At 45.8% G+C, this 20,595-nt stretch overlaps 1 protein-coding gene across 7 annotated transcripts in view; it reads left to right on the top strand.

Moving 5' to 3' along the window:
- Window positions 1-20,595, top strand: part of ACAP3 (ArfGAP with coiled-coil, ankyrin repeat and PH domains 3) — a 150,584-nt gene that overhangs the window by 72,543 nt on the left and 57,446 nt on the right. For 5 of the 7 annotated variants that reach the window (XM_081016072.1, XM_081016075.1, XM_081016071.1 and 2 more), the window contains exons 5-10: window positions 4,706-4,764; window positions 8,304-8,487; window positions 11,056-11,100; window positions 12,367-12,462; window positions 15,766-15,840; window positions 19,497-19,508. In XM_081016072.1, coding sequence (XP_080872198.1) covers window positions 4,706-4,764; window positions 8,304-8,487; window positions 11,056-11,100; window positions 12,367-12,462; window positions 15,766-15,840; window positions 19,497-19,508 — 471 coding nt within the window. The remainder of the gene's footprint in view (window positions 1-4,705; window positions 4,765-8,303; window positions 8,488-11,055; window positions 11,101-12,366; window positions 12,463-15,765; window positions 15,841-19,496; window positions 19,509-20,595) is intronic. The other 2 variants (XM_081016073.1, XM_081016077.1) reach the window with 1 other exon arrangement.

The raw sequence follows: 20,595 nt of genomic DNA on the forward strand, positions 1-20,595 counted from the left end.
GCAGGAATATGCAGCTGTCCCATATGGTGATCGAACCTGCAACCTTGGCGTTATCAGCACCACACTCTAACCAACTGAGCTATCCAGTCAAAGTTTCCTATCTGTTTATTGAAACCAGTCCTTTATGTACAACCATGAGGACTCGCGCCTTACTTTTATCTTTGCAGGCAATGTCGTACCTCAGAGATAGACTCAGCGTAAGGAGGTCTTCTACATGCTCCTTCCTAAGAATGAATTCCTCTAGCATCTCCAAGAAAAAGCCTTCACTGACCTCCAGCTGTTTCAGACTACAGCTCCCTGGGGCTGATGGGAGTTGTGGTCCAAAACATCAGGAAGGCACCAAACATACATACCTTGCTCCTGCTTCAGAAATGAGACTGGGCCTTTTGGAAGTCCAAAACCCAGGAGAGAAATACAGGTGCTGAGGCTTTGGGAAGCATCCCTGCAAAAAGCCAGAGCAGTCAGTGGTCTTGCTCCTAGCTATTAAAGTCTCTGCCAGTTACGGATCGATACCCTTTCCTGTTTCAGGCTGCTGCGCTTAGGGTAACGCAGCAATGCAATGGCATTAGGGATCGCATCAGTGCAGTAGCTCATGGATCTTTCCTCTGGGCCATTAAACGGCAAAGTGGAACTGCTATCTCCTCCCTGGCTGGCCAACTCCCTTCCTTGCAAGCCCTGCTGCAAAATGTCCGTGATTTTCCCAACGGCAAGGCAGAGATCCTGGTAGGAAGTGATGGGTGAACCTGGCAATTTCTCATGTTTCCAATCAAAAGTTCGTTTCCACATTAGTACATGCCGAGGGCCTTCTGGCAGTTCCCTCATTGCGAGAAGTGAGGTTACAGGGAACCAGGCAGAGGGCCTTCTTAGTAGTGGCACCCGCCCTATGGAACGCCCTCCCATCAGATGTCAAGGAAATAAACAACTATCTGACTTTTCAGAAGATATCTGAAGGCAGCCCTGTTTAGGGAAGTTTCTTATGTTTGATGTTTTATCGTGTTTTTAATATTCAGTTGGGAGCTGCCCAGAGTGGCTGGGGAGGCCTGGCCAGATGGGCGGGGTATAAGTAACACATTTATTATTATTATTATTATTATTATTATTATTATTATTATTATTAATGAAAATCCACCTGTATTTTAGAGCAAATCACCAGTGCACAGCTGCTTATGGATGGAACGCTGGGTGGGCAGATCTTGATGTGGCTGTATTTCAGAGTTGGCACGAATGTTCTTCCTGTGCATTGTTTAAGAACACAGAAAGCTGTGTTATAAAGTTCATCTAGATCAGTATTGTCTACTCTGACTGGCAGCTGTTCACTAGGGTTTCAGGCAGGGGACATTTCCAACCCTACCTGGAGAAGCCAGGGATTGACCCTGAGACCTTCTGCATGCAAAGCAGATGTTCTGCCACTGAGATGCATCCTGCTCTCCTTCATGTTGGTTGAACAACAAGAGGAGGACTGCTGATACGACAAGCGTATTAAGATTGGGGGGGGGGGGAGGTATATGAAAAGATGCGGCAAATGGTGCATGCACAGAAATCTCCATGGAATTCAGGAAAGGAAAGGAAACGATGAGGGGGGATCTCTTTGCCTTCCCACATTTCATTGAGAGATGACCCCCGGAGTTTTGGCACCCCAGACTCTTGCTTAGCTCGCCTCTGTGGCTGGGCTAGCTTTGCAACCAGGAAGCTTTAAGGATTAGCCCCTGATCCCGGAGGAAAATCTCCATCCAAAGTGACCAGCATTTGAGTGAGTCACATCCTGGAATCTTGATGACTTCTCTGGGGCTGAGAGATGGGTGGGAAGGCGAGACAGACTTTCTGGAAACTTTTTATTTCATACGAACCCTTCCAAGCATGGATCGGAAGCCCAAAAAACGACTGTGTAGTTAGAAATCAAACTTTTTTAAAAAATAAAAAATAGTAAGCTGAGCTCTTTTTAAAAAATCCAATCAATTTAATTTGATTTTTTAAATAAATAAATGGAGGAGCCCTCTGCAAATCCTCTCCACAAGATATTGGCCAGTAGTCAATTCAATATTGCAGCTTATGGGAAAAGAGCTGATTTTCTTAAAGCATTGTGTCCAAGGGGTGTGTTTAACTTGGTTTTACTCAGTGTAGACCTATTGAAATCAATGGCTCTAAACAGCCCCATGGTCATCGATTTCAGTGGTCTACTCTGAATAAAAACTTAGTTAAGTACCACCCTTAGAGTTTCATTCAGCTGAAATACTCCTTCCCTCTATCCCATCCAGTCCTCTGTGTGCCATTTGCTGTTGCACTCAGGTCCTGCTTCCAAGATTCCCACAGGCGTCGGGTTCAACAATGGGAGAACAGGATGCTGGACTAGATAGGCCATCAGCCTGATCCAGCCACCGGGCTCTTCATATGTTCCCATCCCCAACTCCTTGATACTGGTCTTGGCTGTTTTATTATATAGTTCTAGCTAAATGCTTATTGGTTCGATGTTTCTATGCAAATGGCTTTGTCAATTTTGCCTGACAAAAGGGGGCAGCCTTCTTTATATGGTGCCAGTAGAAGTTGGAGCATGAGAAGATGGTGCCCTCTACTGGTAGAAACGAGGAATTCAAATATAGACAGACCTTGTTCAAAATATTTGGGAAGGGGTTCTGTGCAGAACATTTGGCAGCTGAAGTGCCTCTCAAGAAGACCCGAATGGGAGGGAGGAATTGGGGACACAGACGTTCATTGGATGAGGGGGCATCTTGGTCTCCCATCACACATCACTAGTCCAGAGGCTCAAGGAGAGCACCAGGTGCGAGTTTGTGTGTCCATCTTCAGACCAGAGGACTGGCCCTTTAAGACCCTTTAAATTCTCTCAAGGGGGTGGAGCTTGGAGGAGGTATAAAAGGCCTCTGTCCGCTCCCAATCTCTTTCAGAGCAAGTGGATCGCTGGGAGCTGTCCGTGGTCCAGCCCTATAGCCTTGCTGCTTTTTCTGAGCAGAACACAACAGGTTTTGGGGTGTTTCTTTTTTTAAAAAAAACCAATGGTTTAAAAAGTGTTATTTATTGCAGTGGTTCTCAAACTTTTTTCTCCGGGCTGCACTTTCGGGGGGAAAATTTGCTCGTGCCACACCGAATTTTTAATTGATAAGAAATACATTGGAAAACAAAATGAAGCAACTCCTAGCAGTGCTTGATTTATAGCATAGAACAAAACTACAGTAGAATATGATCATGGGGCATCCAAAAAGTATAAAACAATGCATCTACATAAGAACATGAATCATGCCCAAAATATAATGACAAACTACAACTAGAATTGTCCTCGGTATTGCAAATTTAAAAACAACAACAACATTGATACTATACTGCACTATACTGAAATGTTTAAATGTTTCTTTGATGATCTTTGAATCATCCTGCCATGCCAGTGTGACACACCACACCCTTTGAGAACCAGTTTTATTGCCTTAAAAACACACACACTTAAAATGAAGCTTTGCTTTGCAATGGGAGAGAAATTCAATTGAATTCGCAGTTTTGTGTGTGATGGCACTCATGAAGTACCATTGCCTCTTTTCTTTGGCTGTCCTTGGTCGCCATTTTGTGCCGGCACCCCTGGCACTTCTATCAAGATGCGAGCACCTCCTTTTAAAAAAATAATAAAATAAACCGCACTAGCTGGCAGCCTGCTTCTGAACACCAGTTTCTGGGGGTCACAAGGAGGTAGAGTGATTTTGGACTCACAGGTACTGTTGACAGTCTTTTCGGAGGCATCTGGTTGGCCACTGTGAGACCAGGATTCTGGGCTAGGTGGGCTTTGGCCTGATCCAGCAGCCAGGAGAAGCGGTGCTGTTGTGCTCAAGTTCTACTCTCTCTGAGACTGGGATGCAGGACTTTGGCCTGATTCAGCAGGGCTCGTTTTATGTTCTTAGAGGTGGTTTTTGTTGGTTATTTGCAGTTTAGTAGCGCTGCAGAGAACTTGCTGGGGAGACCACAAATAACAAGGAACTCAAAAATAACTTTAACAAGGTTTTAATAACAAAACAAAAACTCCTTTTACACTAAAGATAACAAAAACAAACATGACCCAACCACCAACCCATCCCCCAGGGTAATGGGAAAGCTAGGTGCTGCTCCTTATATACCGTATTTTTTGCTCTATAAGACTCACTTTTTCCCTCCTAAAAAGTAAGGGGAAATGTGTGTGCGTCTTATGGAGCGAATGCAGGCTGCGCAGCTATCCCAGAAGCCAGAACAGCAAGAGGGATTGCTGCTTTCACTGTGCAGCGACCCCTCTTGCTGTTCTGGCTTCTGAGATTCAGAATATTTTTTTTCTTGTTTTCCTCTTCCAAAAACTAGGTGCGTCTTGTGGTCTGGTGCGTCTTATAGAGCAAAAAAATATGGTACTATGCCCAAATGCTGACACAGCTTAATTAACACAACCTAGCAGCACCTGCTATGTTTCACAGCTGCAAGACTGGGTCTCGTTATTTGCCCTGGCCCTTAAAGACATACACAACTTGTGAAACAATAATGAACCTTCACATTTTACAGTGACCATTCAACAGTTTTATCCTATTGGGAAGCGTTTCTGGGGCAATCCCTAGAAGAACACAACTTTCAGCAGCACCTCTGCTCCCGTGCTGACTGGTGACATTTAAGATCTTCGATTAAGTGAGTTTTCTTCACATATTCTTACTTGCTTTCTCTTCCCTGCTTCCTCTTTCCTCTGCCTTAGATCCTTTTCGACCAGGCTCAGAGGTCTGTCCGGCAACAGTTGCACAATTTCGTGAAAGAGTGAGTATCTGCTTCTTTTGTGTGTGTATATTTTGAAGGAGGGGAGGGTCGAATTTGTCATAGTGGATCACAGCACATGCCACTGATAATAACCAGGTGAGATGAACTGGAAGATCTGTTAGGATGGCTGTAAGGATGGGCTGCGAAGGAGGGGGGGCTCCACCAAGAATTACAGAAGCACATCAATCTTTAGGAACGCAACTCTTAAGGAGAGCGGGGGAAGCCCCACTAAAAGCAAAGTACCCCAGTACAACAAGCATTGATCCTGCTGCCTGGTCACAGAAGGCGAACTGATGGCTGCAGAGGAGAATCGCAAAACTAGGTGGGTGGAAGAAAGGGATGTCTGGAATCCTGAACAGGAGTATTCTGTTCTGCAATGTTTGGTTGCAGAACTTGCATGTGTGAGTGTGGGGAGGGGCCTATATCCAACTGCTTCTTGCTCCAGAGTATACCCCCTGAAATGAGTAGACCTAGTTACTGTATTTTTTGCTTTATAAGACGCACCAGACCACAAGACACACCTAGTTTTTGGAGGAGGAAAACAAGAAAAAAAATATTCTGAATCTCAGAAGCCAGAACAGCAAGAGGGATCGCTGTGCAGTGAAAGCAGTGATCCCTCTTGCTCTTATGGCTTCTGTGATAGCTGCGCAGCCTGCATTCGCTCCATAAGACGCACACACATTTCCCCTTACTTTTTAGGAGGGAAAAAGTGAGTCTTATAGAGCAAAAAATATGGTAATCATTTCAATTGATTTACTCTGAGCAGGATGCAATCTTAAATATCCTTTTGCTTTTTTAAGTAAAGTGGTATGATCACCTTACCATATACTGTGGTACCTTGGTTTTTGAACGTCTCCGTTGACAAGAATTTCTGTTTTCGAATGCCGTAAACCTGGAAGTAAATGCTTTGGTTTTCGAACATGCCTCGGAAGTTGAACATGCCACACAGTTTCTGCTGAATGCAAGATCCTGAGGCCTAGCTGTTGGCTATTGCATTTTCGGTTTTGGAACATTTCAGAACTTGAATGGTCTTCCGGAACGGATTACGTTCGAAAACCGAGGTACCGCTGAATATAGCAAGCACGGAAGAGAAATGTGTATGGCAGGGAAGCTCAAACACTGACTGTCAACATAATTACTCTTATTTTCATCAGTGGGAAAGGAGAATGGCAATGGCTTAGTAGCAGAGCATCTGATTTTGCATGCAGAAGGTCCTGGGTTCATTACCCTGCTTCTCCAGGTAGGGTTGGGAAGAACTCCTGCCTGAAACCCCGGAGAGCTTCTGCCAGTCAGTGTAGACACTATTGACCTAAAGGTAAAGGGACCCCTGACCATTAGGTCCAGTCGTGGCCGACTCTGGGGTTGCGGCGCTCATCTCGCTTTATTGGCCAAGGGAGCCGGCGTACAGCTTCCGGGTCATATGGCCAGCATGACTAAGCCGCTGCTGGCGAACCAGAGCAGCACACGGAAACACTGTTTACCTTCCCGCCGGAGTGGTACCTATTTATCTACTTGCACTTTGATGTGCTTTCGAACTGCTGGGTTGGCAGGAGCAGGGACCGAGCAACGGAAGCTCACCCCGTCGCGGGGATTCGAACCTCCGACCTTCTGATCAGCAAGTCCTAGGTTCAGTGGTTTAAACCACAGCATGGACCAATAGTATAAGGAAGCCTCTTGCAGCAGGGGAAGGGGTGCAGCTCAGCCGTGGAGCATCTGCTCTGCATGCAGAAGGCCCTAGGTTCAATCTCAGGCGTCTCGTGGTAGGGCTGGGAATCTCCCCCTTGTGAAACCCTGGACAGCTGCAGCCAGTCAGTGTAGATGCTGTTGAGCTAGATGGGCCCAATTGCTGTGTATCGCAGCTGCCTATGTTCCTCAATGGGCAGGTTTGTAGTCCTTATGATTGCAAAGATGTCCTTGGAAGTGCATGAGCAAGACCTGCCGACATCTTATGCAGAAGGTCCCAGGTTCAACAGGTAGGGTTGGGAAGAGAAGCGCTCCCAGTCAGTGTTGACGGCCCTCAGCTGGGTGTATTCAGAGCAGGCCAACATCCTGTGTTCCTAATGTTGTGGAAGGCACACACCTCCTTTGAGCTCCTAATCCTCTTTAAATAAAAGAAAAAGAGGCAGGTACGGAGACGACATCGTAAGCCACAGAATATAGGTCAGTGAGGCAGCCGAGGCCTTCAGCTAAGTAAGAGCCTGTTTCTATGGGAACAGGCCGTAGACGCGGAGCCTGTCAGGCACTGCAGGCGACTTCATCAAGTGGGTGGGAGGGGGAGAACAAGGGGGGAACATGGACCTCCTAGCACCCTCCCTGCTGCTGAAGGAGTTCAGGCCTCCTTCACCTTCCCCAAAATTTCTGAGGTGCTCAAATTCCGGCTGACATAACCGCTTGGTGGGGCAAGAAGGATGAGTAAGAGGGGATTTGAAAGCCAGTTTTTGGAGCCATGCTTGATCTCTCATGTTGGTTCCCATCCCTCATGCCTGCCAGCCTGTGTGGCTGTTTGAAGACCATAAACTCATAGAACTGTCGAGTTGGAAGGGATCCTGTGGATCATCTAGTCCAACCCCCAGCAATGCAGGCCCTATGATTGCTGCCCTATAATGTTAGGAGAGCAGCTGGAGCAGCTGGAATAGGCCGCCCCGCCCCCTTCACAATCCTCTTTGCACATCTGGGGGGCAGGCTTGGTGTCTACTCCAGCCGTATGTTTCCATGAGGACTAGGAAAGTGAAAATAAAATCAATAGCAGGCGCTGTAAAGCAGCTAGAAAATGACAGCGCTTCCCTTGCTGGCTAAAAATTGGAAAACACAAGAAGTGCCAACAGTGGAGGAATGGCAGATGAAGATGTTGGACTTTTGGGAGCTAGCTGACCTGACCGGAAGAGTCCGTGACCAGAAGGAGGAGGAGTACCAGGAGGAATGGAAGAAATTTAAAGGCTATTTAGCTAAATATGCTAAGATAATCTAAATAGAAATACTTGCAAGTACCAGATTGGCCTAGGATTTAAATATGTGATTTTATGGAATAATATGTTTAAAGTTAAAATGAAAAGAAAGAAAGATGTTTATTGACTAAGTAAATTTTATGTGAAAATAGTTTTGGAAAACTGTTACAATGATATGCATTGAAACTCAGTTAGGGGGAGTCAAGGAAGTCACTCAACAATGTAAACAAAAGTGGAATTACTACACTTAAGATTTATGTTTGTTCGTTTATTTGCTTGTCTGTTTATAAATATGGAAAATGAGTTTTAAAAATTGGAAAAAAGAAAGAAAGAAAACGACAGCGCTTCCCATTGGGGCATCTGGTTGGCCAGTGTGAGAACAGAGTGCTGGACTAGATGGGCCATTTGGCTTGATACAGCAGCCAGGCTCTTCTTAACGTTTTCCTTGCTTTTAGATATAGCATTGTTTTCGAATTCTTTTTGCTGCATGATGCTTTTACTTTATTTCTTCAGTGGGAAGTGATTGGTAAGTGAACAGATTCTTTCTTTTTTTAACGGGAAGCAAATATGTAAATGAGTAAAATTACCTTGCAGTGACGTCCGGAAATTCAAGGAGACCAAAAAACAGTTCGATAAGGTACGGGAAGACATGGAGATTGCCTTGGTCAAGAACGCACAAGCTCCGCGGCACAAGCCCCATGAGGTCGAAGAGGCCACTGGCACCTTGACAATCACCAGGAAATGCTTCCGACACTTAGCCCTCGACTACGTCTTACAGGTGAGGTCTTCCCCTAGACAGCCCTGAAATTCTCCCAAGAATAGCTCAGTCAGTAGAGCATGAGACTCTTCATCTTAGAGTCATGGGTTTGAGCCCCATGTTGGGCGAAAGATTCATGCATTTTAGCGGGTTGGACTAGATGACCCTAGGGCCCCTGTCAACTGTATACAATTATATTTTTCTAAATACCTGCTGTTAACTCTTTTATAGACACTTTTAATGTTGCGTTTCATAGTTTTGTGAGCAGCTTTGAGGTTTCTTTTATAAATTAAGCGGTGTGTAATTTTTTAAGAATAATAATAATCCAATTCTGAATGGACCCATTGAAATAAATGGATCTAAGTTAGCCAAGGGCAGTATGGTGTAGTGGTTAGAATGTTGGATTAGGACCTGGGAGACCTTGAAGCTCACCTTGGCCCAGTCACTCGCTCTCAGCTTAACCTACCTCACAGGGTTATTGTGAGGATAAATGGGGGTCAATGTACATTGCCTGGAGCTCCTTAGTAAAGGTAAAGGGACCCCTGACCATTAGGTCCAGTCGTGACCGACTCTGGGGTTGCGGCGCTCATCTCGCTTTATTGGCCGAGGGAGCCGGTGTACAGCTTCCGGGTCATGTGGCCAGCATGACTAAGCCGCTTCTGGCGAACCAGAGCAGCGCACGAAAATGCCATTTACCTTCCTGCTGGAGCGGTACCTATTTATCTACTTGCACTTTGACATGCTTTCGAACTGCTAGGTTGGCAGGAGCTGGGACTGAGCAACAGGAGCTCACCCTGTCGCGGGGATTCGAACCGCCGACCTTCTGATTGGCAAGTCCTAGGCTCTGTGGCTTAACCCACAGCGCCACCCGTGTCCCTAGGAAAGGTAAACGTAATAAATGCCTCTACTCTGAGCAGGGATAGTGTTGGAGGAAACCCTCTGACCTGATATAAGGTAGCATCTTGACTTGACATGTATTTGCAAGGACTGGACTGCTGCTCAACATCAAGCCTTTTCCTGCCAACCCACCCTCGGGAATTGTGGAATCGTTACTCTCCCGAGAAGCGATTTCCGGACCGATTTCTCCTCCCGTGTCGCTTGTAATGGCTTTGTGTTGTGCTGCAAACTAGAGTCAAAGCTAATATTGATCCAAGCTGTTCCATTAGCTCCCCCCCCCCTTCCCACCCTTTTATAGTGAAACCATCTGCTGACACCTTCTGTCTCATCCTGGGACAGCTAACGCTGTCATATCCTGTTGATCACCAGGGATGAGCAAACAGGGCGGGGGGCGGAGAGATGAGGAAGAGAAGATGTTGAACAACAACAACAACAACAACAATAATAAATTATTTATATCTCGCCCTCCCCAGCTGTGAATTTTCACGAGGAAATCAACCAGATGTAAAAATGTGGGGAATTGAAGTTAGGAAATTGAGAGAAACCTAAATTGACAGATTTGCCCATTCCTAACGACAAGGCAGTTTTTCCTTCTAGCTTCTCTAGGGCTTCTGGTTTTCGGAGGTATATTTCTACTGAACATGGTGGTTCCATTTTGTTATCACAGTTGATGGCTTCTGATAGATCTACCCACCATGAATTATCTAATCCTGTTGCTGTTTTTTAAAAAAGGTCACATGGAGGAAGTAGCTTGTGCTGTTCAAACCTAATAATCCCATATGTAACCGTAATGGCAGGAGTGGAGATCATTTTTTCAGCCTGAGGGCCATGTTTCCTTCTGGGCAATCTCCCAAGGGCCATGTCCCAGTGCTGGGCAGGGCTAGAGGCAAAAGTGGGCGGAGCAAGGACTGTAAATGTAAATATTACCTTTGTACAGTAGGCTAGTTTCTAGAAACATCCTCCATCATCTTTGCAAACAGGAGGCATTATTGGAATTCAGGGACACGGTCCAGTCAGGCTAAAACACTCAAGGGCAGGGGTCTGTGGTGAGGGGTTGTGGCTTGGGGAAAATTCGGAGGCCCAGATAGAGAGATCTGGAGGGCCGCCATTTCGCCTCTGGGCCTGACAGGCTCCAAATCTTCTCTGGCTCGGTTTGCTATTCAGATAGGCCCTGAAATGTCCCTTCCTGCTACAAATTGGCCGCACACAAAACCTTTTGCCAAACTCAACCGTTGCGAAGCCGTTCTTCGTTTGCTTTCAAAAATCCACATTTAGCAACAGGATGTGAAACTGGGAAATATATATATTTTTGGCTACCAGGAGCAACCAGAAGTAGTATCTCAATTTTTCCACAAGGTGGCTCCGTGGTGCTGCAGTTTGCCAGCATTATAACTTTTTGAGAGCCAACTTTCCCTCTTGTTTCTGGTGTTCAGAAGATGAGTGCCATTGTTTAGGCTAGCTACTCTGGTTTTGCACTTCTGCAAAGACTGTGACCTGCCCCGTGTCACCCAGTGAGCTTCATGGCCAAGTTGGGATTTGAACCCTGCTCTCCAAGCTCCTAGTCCAGCCCTCTAACCACTACTGGCTCTTGCTTGTGTTTTTGGAGGGCTCCCAGGGAGCAGGCTGGCTACTCTGTTGGCAACCCAGAAACCTTATCTCTCTCCCCCCCCCCCCTTCTTCTTTTGCTTATAGATCAATGTCCTCCAAGCCAAGAAGAAATTTGAAATCCTCGATGCGGTAAGAACTGTTCTGAGCTCTCCTTGCTGCCCCTGACTTCACCCAAACTGTGGGTAAATTGCAGCTCCCAGTATGCCTTGCAGAGGGACGCCATGTTTGCTAAGGAGGTTGCTGTGTGGGCAACTTTCTCCTGCCCATTAAGTTAAAATTGTGCTTTACTCAGAGTAAAAAGGTAAAGGTACCCCTGACCTTTAGGTCCAGTTGCGGATGACTCTCTTTTGGTGCTCATCTCGCTTTACTGGCCGAGAGAGCTGGCGTTTGCCCGCAGACAGCTTCCAGGTCATGTGGCCAGCATGACTAAGCCACTTCTGGCGAACCAGAGCAGCACACGGAAACGCCGTTTACCTTTCCGCTGGAGTGGTACCTATTTATCTACTTGCACTTTGACGTGCTTTCAAACTGCTAGGTTGGCAGGAGCAGGGACCGAGCAATGGGAGCTCATCCCATCGCGGGGATTCGAACCACCAACCTTCTGATCGGCAAGTCCTAGGCTCTGTGGTTTAACCCACAACACCAGCCGCATCCCACTCTTACTCAGAGTAATGGGCCTAAGTTAGTCACGCATGTTAACTTCAGTGGGTCTACTCTGAGTAGGACTAGCATTGGATACAATCCTATTTTTTTTACTGGATTGGAAGATAGGCTGAGGATCTGGAGATCTGCGGTTGTGTCAATCATTGTTCCTACTCAGAGCAGACCTATTGAAATTAATGGGCATGTCTAAATTAGGCCCATTCATTTCAATGGGCTGAACTCTGAATAAGGCTTAGTTTGATCAAGCCCTTAATTATTTTGACATTAGCCAGTTGCCTCTGCTACACTCCTTTTGATGCCTGCTTAAAGCATTTTTGTTTAGGCAAGTCTAAACTGACAAGTAATATCTATAATAATGATGATGATGATGATGATAATAATAATAATAATAATAATAATAATAATAATAATAATAATTTATTAGTCACACTCTGCCCGTCTGGCCGGGCCTCCCCAGCCACTCTGGGCGGCTTCCAACAGAATATTAAAAATGTTGGTGTGTAAAAATCTTTTTTTTTTACTATTAATTTTGATTACTATAAATGTTTAAATCATTCTAACTTGTTTTTACTTATAATTTTAATATTTTCTTGTGAAGCGCTTGGAGGTTTTATTGCAGTCGAACAGTATATACGTGTTGTTGTTGTTTTTAAATCAAATAAATGCACTTAGATCAACAGGTGGCATCCACTCAGAGTAGACCCATAGACATGTTCTTCTTTTCTTCTCCAGATGCTGTCCTTCATGCAGGCTCAGTACACCTTTTTCCAGCAGGGCTACAGCCTTCTTCACGAACTGGACCCCTATATGAAGAAGCTGGCCACTGAGGTAAGAAGCAATAGGAAGGTAAGGAGCTTCAGAATGAGCCAGGGTATTGAGCCAGGGCAAAGTTCAGCCTTCAAATGCCCTGGCTTGTACTGAACTTGCTAACCATGGTTTCCTGGTAGTAGTAGTAGTAATTTATTATTTATACCCCGCCCATCTGGCTGTGTTTCCCCAGCCACTCTGGGCAGCTCCCAACAGATGATTAAAAACACGATAAAACATCAAACATTAAAAAACTTCCCTAAACAGGGCTGCCTTCAGATGTCTTATAAATGTCAGATAGTTGTTTATTTCTTTGACATCTGATGGGGGGGGGAGTTCCACAGGGCGGGCGCCACTACCGAGAAGGCCCTTGGCCTGGTTCCCTGTAACCTCACTTCTCGCAGGGAGGAAACTGCCAGAAGGCCCTTGGAGCTGGACCTCAGTGTCCGGGCTGAACAATGGGGGTGGAGATGCTCCTTCAGGTATACAGGACCGAGGCTGTTTAGGCCTTTAACGGTCAGCACCAACACTTTGAATTGTGCTCAGAAACATACTGGGAGCCAATGTAGGTCTTTCAGGACCAGTGTTTTGGCGGCCACTCCCAGTCACCAGTCTAGCTGCTGCATTCTGGATTAATTGTAGTTTCCAGGTCATCTTCAAAGGTAGCCCCATGTAGAGTGCGTTGCAGTAGTCCAGGCAGGAGATAACCAGAGCATGCACCACTCTGGCAAGACACTCGGGCAGGTAGGGTCTCAGCCTGCGTACCAGATGGAGCTGGTAGACAGCTCCCCTGGACACAGAATTGGGACAAAACGGGAAACATTGGCTTGCATCCAACTAAATCCTTCTTGGAGCAGACTTATAGAAGAAGAATGGACCTAAGTTAGCCATGTTCTTGAACAGCAATGGGTCTACTTTGAGTAAGGCCAGCATTGGCCACATCCATAGCTGTCAACTTTTCCCTTTTCTTGCGAGGAATCCTATTCGGAATAAAGGAATTTCCCTTTAAAAAAGGGAAATGTTGACAGCTATGGCTACATCACTGTAGATTGGGGGGGGGGGTGTAATGGCTGCTCCATCATTCTTTAGACCCGTGGGTCCTCCCGGAAGGTGAAAGCAGGAGAAGAAACGACAGGGGGAAGGAGTCACTCGAAACACAAAGGAACAACGACATAACCAGAACCCCTTTTCTAATACAGTGGTGCCTCGCAAGACGAAATTAATTCGTTCCGCGAGTTTTGTCGTCTTGCGATTTTTTTCGTCTTGCGAAGCACGGTGTCGGGAAAGTTTTGGAAAAGCTTCAAAAATCACCAAAGTCTTTAAAAACCTCAAAAAAGGCTACCACACCGCGTTCTATGAGTTGCTCCTCGAAGTCAAGTCGCAACTGTATTAATGGTGTTAAGAAAAAGGAAACAAACTTGCAAGACGCTTCCGTCTTGCGAAGCAAGCCCATAGGGGAAATCGTCTTGCGAAGCAGCTCAAAAAACAAAAAACCCTTTCGTCTAGCGAGTTTTTTGTCTTGCGAGGCATTCGTCTTGTGAGGTACCACTGTAGGTCTATGCACCGTAGTTGCACAGTTGCTAGGAAACAACAGGCAGGGAAAAAAAACATTTTATCTCCACCAAGACCCTCAGCGGTTTTCAAGTGGTCCTGGGGGTGTAGGGATGTGCTTGTGAGGGGAAGGCCTGGCAGCGACTGCCATAGGCCTGTCAATGCTTGCTTTAAGGCCTTCACCTCTGGGCCTCTGTGGCTACAAGCCCCTGTGGGGATCGTTCATGCCCCTGACGTCAACTCTGGATAAGAGCCTCCCAGCTAATCCTCAGAGCTGTCGCAAAGCATCAGCGCACTAATCTCTCAGGTGCCCTCACGGGGCGGTTGTGCCCTGGCCAGCCCCTGCAAGGTTTCTGCGTCTCTCTTGACGTCTTCGGCCTTGCTCAGGAGGGCGGGAGTGGCTGGGGAGCGATGGAGCAAACTTGATTGCTTGGCTTTGATAGAATCAGGGCCGTTGGACCAAGCTGCTCCACACCCCAAAATAATCTAGGAAGCTTCCTTTATACAGAGCCAGTCCATTAGAAATGTCGGATTGGAAGCTGCCTAGTTCAAAATCTGACCATTGGTCCGTCTAGCAGAGATTTCATGGGCACCTGCCATTTATGTTCTAGTTGAGATTCCTGCATTGCAGGGGGTTGGTCTAGGTGACTCTCTACAGTTCTATGATTCCATGACTGGCAGTGCTATAAGCGTGGTTTAATTGTGCAGTGTGGATGTGACCTCAGAGTCAGATGAGAGGCATCCCTTGCCTTGCCTACCCAGCCTCCATTTAGGGACTTTAAAAGTGAAGAGTGCAGTATTGTGCCAAGAGATTCTTAACATGAGTTTTTTACTTCGCCAGCAGAACCAGACATTCTAATTCTTTTCCCCCCTTAGATGGGTTTTATTTTGTTTTAGATTTCACGTTTGTGTCTGCTGGTTTGCATAGTTTTAAACCTGTTTACTGCCCGGTTATAGGGCAGTATATAAATACCGGGTGATATATACATTTAAAGCACTTTTATGCCACTTCAGTCATCATAGCTCATCCAAAGAAATCCTGGGAACTGATTTGATTGGTTTGATTTATTATATTGCTGTGCCGCTTTTCACTCTGCTGAATTCCAAAGTGGCTTACAAACAATCAGCAGCAACAGGAAGATAGAACATAATAGAATATCAAAAAAACAGCATGAATCATATAGAATAATTAAAACAATTACAATCTATAAAACACGACTAAAAATAAGCTAAACATCACAATTGAAGCAAAAGTCATATTGTATGATTAACAAATCAGTACAGCTCTTATAATCTATAAAACAATATCAACGACATTATCAATATAGCAACCGAAAGGAAAACTAAACACTGTTAGGTTTATACGCACAATTTTAAGTGTGCTATATCCTGCCCTTTTTTGCCAAAGGAGCCCAGAGCAGTTAGGAGACACCCCCAACTCACAGAGCTACAATTCCCAGCACCTTTAACAAGCTGCAGTTCCCAGGATTCTCTGGGAGAAACCATGACTATTTAAAGTGGTATATGAGTACTTTGACTAGATAGTGTGGATGTCACCTATAACTATTAAGTACACTTACTATACTTACAAGGTACAGAGGGTAAGTATAACAGGCTTACTCTTTACGTATGATTAACATGTTTGGAGAGCGAATGTGCTTTCGATCTTCCCTCATTTTAAGCCCTTGATGTAGGTAAGCCTAGAGAGGCATGAAGCAAGGGACAGAGGGGAAAACCTCACAACTGTGTTTCCCCCCCTCTTCTTGCTTGTAGCTGGACCAGTTGGTGATCGACTCTGCTGTGGAGAAGAGGGAAATGGAACACAAACATGCACTTATTCAGCAACGGGTGAGTCTTACTGGCCGTGAATGGTTGCTGGTGGCTCAAGGAAGCTTATGAAAGTAGGCAAAGGTGATGATGTCCCACCCTTTTTCTCTGTCCCAGGATTTGACTAGGAGAGCCAGGCAGCAATCTGTTCTTCTGGCTAGTGTGCATGCGTGGGCTGTCACAGCGCATGTGCGCCAAGGCGTAAGACCGCGAGGCTTGCTAGATCAGACTCAAGGCCCATCCTGTCCAAGAGGCCAGATGCCTTTGGTAACTGTTATGAGAAAAAAATGAGCATTGGTCATGAGCCCCACAACACCAATGGGGTTTGGCTTGGACTGAGAGGAGAATGAAGCAGTCTGTGTGTGTGTCTGTCTGTGTCTGGGCATGTGTACAGTGGTACCTCGGGTTGCATACGTTTCAGGTTACATACGCTTCAGGTTACAGACTCCGCTAACACAGAAATTGTGCTTCAGGTTAAGAACTCTGCTTCAGGATGAGAACAGAAAATCGTGCTCCGGCGGCGCAGCAGCAGCAGGAGGCCCCATTAGCTAAAGTGGTGCTTCAGGTTAAAAACAGTTTCAGGTTAAGTACAGACCTCCGAAACGAATTAAGTACTTAACCTGAGGTACCACTGTATCTGAAGCCTAAGATGGAGGAGTGGGGATCTCTCCCCACCCACCCAAACTTCAGCTACATAGGAAGAGGGAGCAGAGATTCATTTTTTTAATTGCAATTTTATCCCGCTTACTCCTCCAAGGAGGTCAAGACTGGACCAGGTTGAAAGACACATGGTTCTTCCTTGTTTAATCCCCACAACAACCCCATGAAGTAGTTTAGCGACTGGCCTAAGGTCACATCCAGTGAGCTTCATGGCCAAGTAGGGATTGGATTCCTGGTCTCCCATGTCATAATCTGGCACTCTAAATACTACACTACACTGCCAGCTCTTCACACTCCCTGATCTTCCTGCAGTGGAATCAGGGCTTTGATCAGCAGGAGGAGGAGGAGGAGGCAGAGCCGGAGACTTTTTAAACCCCGTCATAATGAAGGACTTTAAAGGTAAAGGGACCCCTGACCATTAGGTCCATTCGTGGCCGACTCTGGGGTTGTGGTGCTCATCTCGCTTTATTGGCCGAGGGAGCCGGCGTACAGCTTCCGGGTCATGTGGCCAGCATGACTAAGCCACTTCTGGCGAACCAGAGCAGCGCACGGAAATGCCGTTTACCTTCCCGCAGGAGCAGTACCTATTTATCTACTTGCACTTTGACGTGCTTTCAAACTGCTAGGTGGGCAGGAGCTGGGACCGAGCAACAGGAGCTCACCCCGTCGTGGAGATTCAAACCGCTGACCTTCTGATCGGCAAGTCCTAGGCTCTGTGGTTTAACCCACAGCGCCACCTGCGTCCTGTGAAGGACTTTAGCCCTATTTTATTTATAATTCTGTCTGCAGAGCAGGGGCTAGTCCATTAGTGCTCCACCAACCTCACTCTACTCTCAGAACCCACTCAGCTGTAGGGTAGGGACAAGTGCTGTTGTTCTCAAGCCCTTTTTGTGGGCTTCCCATAGCCATCGGTTTGGACATCCTCCGAGAACAATACGGTGCTTAGACTATGACCACATTCACATCATGCATTTAAAGCACTATGATGATGCTTTAAACATTCACGGCTTCCCCCAAAGAATTCTGGGACCTGTTGTTTGGTAAGAGTGCTGAGAGTTGCCAGGAGACTCTCCCCACTCTTATTCCCCTTCCATCATAGTTTAACAATCAATCCCTCTTTGCAAGGAACTCTGGAAACTGTAGCTCTTTATCAGCACCCTTAACAAACTACAGTTCCTATAATTCTTTGGGCAGAGGGGAAGCCACGACTTGTTAAAGTGGTGTCTCAGTGTGCTGTTGTGGATTGTACTTTTAGATGTGTTTGTGGGAGCGGGACAGGGGGTTAATGTTATTGTTTTGTTTACTTATGCTGTGAAGCTCCCCGAGATCTTTGGGTGAAGGTTGGTATACAAATTTAATAAGTAAGTGAGTAAGTAAATAGGGGCTCAAAGTCTGGGAAAGAAAAGAATTCCCCAAAACAACTGGGAACGCGAGGATAGTGAGTCACTTATTTCCTAGAGCTCTCCCCTCTTCCCCTCCTGACAGTCCCTTACGCTGAATCTTTGGGGTGCTGTGATCTCTTGTGACAAGCAAAAGACGGAACGTGGCATTTCAACCTGGTCCAGACTTAAGAAAGGGGGAAGGAGGGGGAAGAAGCCGCAAGACTGCAGCCCTTTCCCCATCTGCTGGCTGATGCAGGAGAAGCCGTGGGCCATCTGGCAAGGATGAGAGGAGGAGGAGGGTGGGGAAGCCAGCTGGACAGATGTGCGGGATGGAGAGACGGGAGTCCGTTCTCCAGCACTGGCTGCGATCTGTGGGAAACTAGATCCAGCCTTCCCCTAACATCCTCCAAGGCAAAGAAGCAGAGGTTTAAAAAGGATATTTAGGCTGTGTGCACACCATACGTTTAAAGCACATTTGCAGCACATTCTGGCAAATAATAATAATAATAATAATAATAATAATAATAATAAAATAATAATCTTGGGAGCTGTAGTTTGTTAAGGGGGATAGATGGGAATGGCACTATTGCAAATCACTTCTCATTTAAAGCTGTTCCCCTTGACCCAGAAACCATGGCAAACATAGCTCAGTTGATTGGGCATAAGACTCTTAATCTCAGGGTTGTGGATTCCAGTTGGGCAAAAGTTTCCTGCATTGCAGAGGGTTGGCCTGGATGACCCTTGTGGTCCCTTTCAACTCTACAATTCTATGATTCCTCTCGAGTTCTGTGGGGTTTATTTCTCACGATAAGTATCCACAGGATTGCAGCTTCCATTGATTCAGGAGGCTAATGTTAAATTGCTGTGGATCAGTTTTGGTTTCTGGGTCTCTAGGTTAGGAAGGTCCTAGATACTTAATTACACCCATTGGCCTATTCAGACCAATAGTGTCTTATCTGATTGGCTCTTCAGTGTCTTGGGTAAATTCTCTGCCAGCTCAGTTTGCTGAGATTGCCAGTGAATGTTGTACTTCCCCAACCCCCTTGTCAAAATACGCCAAAGCACACCGCTTCCATAACCTGAAAATGTGGCTGCAAATTTGGTGGTCTTATGCCAGGCCTGGTTGTTGCTCACAGAATTCCACCTACAGAGAATCTGACCTTGCATTTTGAAAAGAAAGAAAAAAAAGAGAGCAAGTTTCTAGTTCTTATAGTTGCACAGCTAAAATTTGACAGCACATGGGGGAAATTTGCTGAAAAGCAGCTCAAAGCTATAACAGTTGCTGCAAAAAATTGCCAGGAATAGGGAGGAGGGCTACAATGCACAGCTCATCTATGTGGTTAGGGCACCCCGGATAAGTTTTGCAGAAATAGTTATTGTGGCATAACAGTTTTTTACAAATGCTTCATGTGTTTGCTGCATGCATGTCGCAGAATTTGGATGGGGTTAGTTGCAGAATGCAATTGTTATTATTAGCACAGTCCTGAGTCTTGGAGTTCCACTGGTGTCTGGATTCAGAAACTGCATCTAGCAGTCTTAGATGTTTTTATGAATAAACTCCAATCAAGTAACACTGTTTCTTTCCTCTTCTTTTTCTTCCCTCCTTCTCCACCAATTTCTAACATGCCCTCCCAGACTCTTCTGCAGGTGAGTACCAGCCTACGTGTTCCCTGATTGTTTGTACACTTGTGAAACTTGCTCTAGATCACTGCCCCTTGGCCTTTTGTTCTATCCTGCTCACATTGTTAACATTGGCAGGGGAGGGATTGGATTATGACCGTGCAGGGAAATATGAATGGGGCTGTGGTGTGGCGCATCTGGTGTGGCGCTCAGCCAAGGATTCATTTTCCTTAGAACTGTTGGGTTGGTTGACAAGGGTGTCTCTGAACATGTGCAGAGCATTCTCCCCAAGTCACTTGTTGCTGCGTCCAAGTTCCCAGACACTGTCTCATTAGCAGGAAGAGTGCTTCTGTGTCCAACAGTATTTTTTGGGTCCAGATGGTTTTGAAAAGAGGTGCAATTAGACTCTGGGCTTTGTGGTCTTTTCGAAGGGGGATCTATCCTGTTAGATAGTCATTTTTTTTTAAGTTACTTCAAAATGTGGTGGGACATTGCTTCTGCATTTGAGGACTCTCCTCCTTCTGCACAGTGGGCTCTGGACTTCTGTCTCAAAGTTAGTGCCACTAGGTTTTAACCTCGGAACCTAGACCAACTGCATTCTATGTAAAGACAGGAGAGCAACTCAGTTAATTTACACTTCCTGAAAGGATACACAAACCACAATGCATCTGTCCTTTGAAATCTACACTCCCCCCCCCTCATTTTTTTACAACGCAGTTCTCCAAACAAACAAAACAATGGGCTGGATGCGCAGGGGCCATGCTAATCTTCTCTATCGTTCCAATTTTAGTATATGTGCTGCCGAAGCGAGCACGCGACTAACTTGCGTTTTACAAGTATGTTTTACTCAGAGCACACCCATTGAAAGGAATGGACCTTAGTCAGGTCCGCTGATTTCAGTGGGTCCGCTCTGAGTAGGACTAACATTGGATGCAACACTGTGTGAAGACATGTGTCTATAACTGCACAAACATGCATATAACTGGTGAAAAATAACATAAAATGCAAGTTGCATTATGCAAAATTGCAAAAACGTGTAGCTTTAGGGAAATTGTGTAAAGAAATGTTTGTCCTACTCAGAGTAGACCCATAGAAGTTAACAGGCATTATTATT

Source organism: Podarcis pityusensis (assembly GCF_964106645.2).
Source record: "Podarcis pityusensis genome assembly, chromosome: 8".
NCBI lineage: Eukaryota > Metazoa > Chordata > Lepidosauria > Squamata > Lacertidae > Podarcis > Podarcis pityusensis.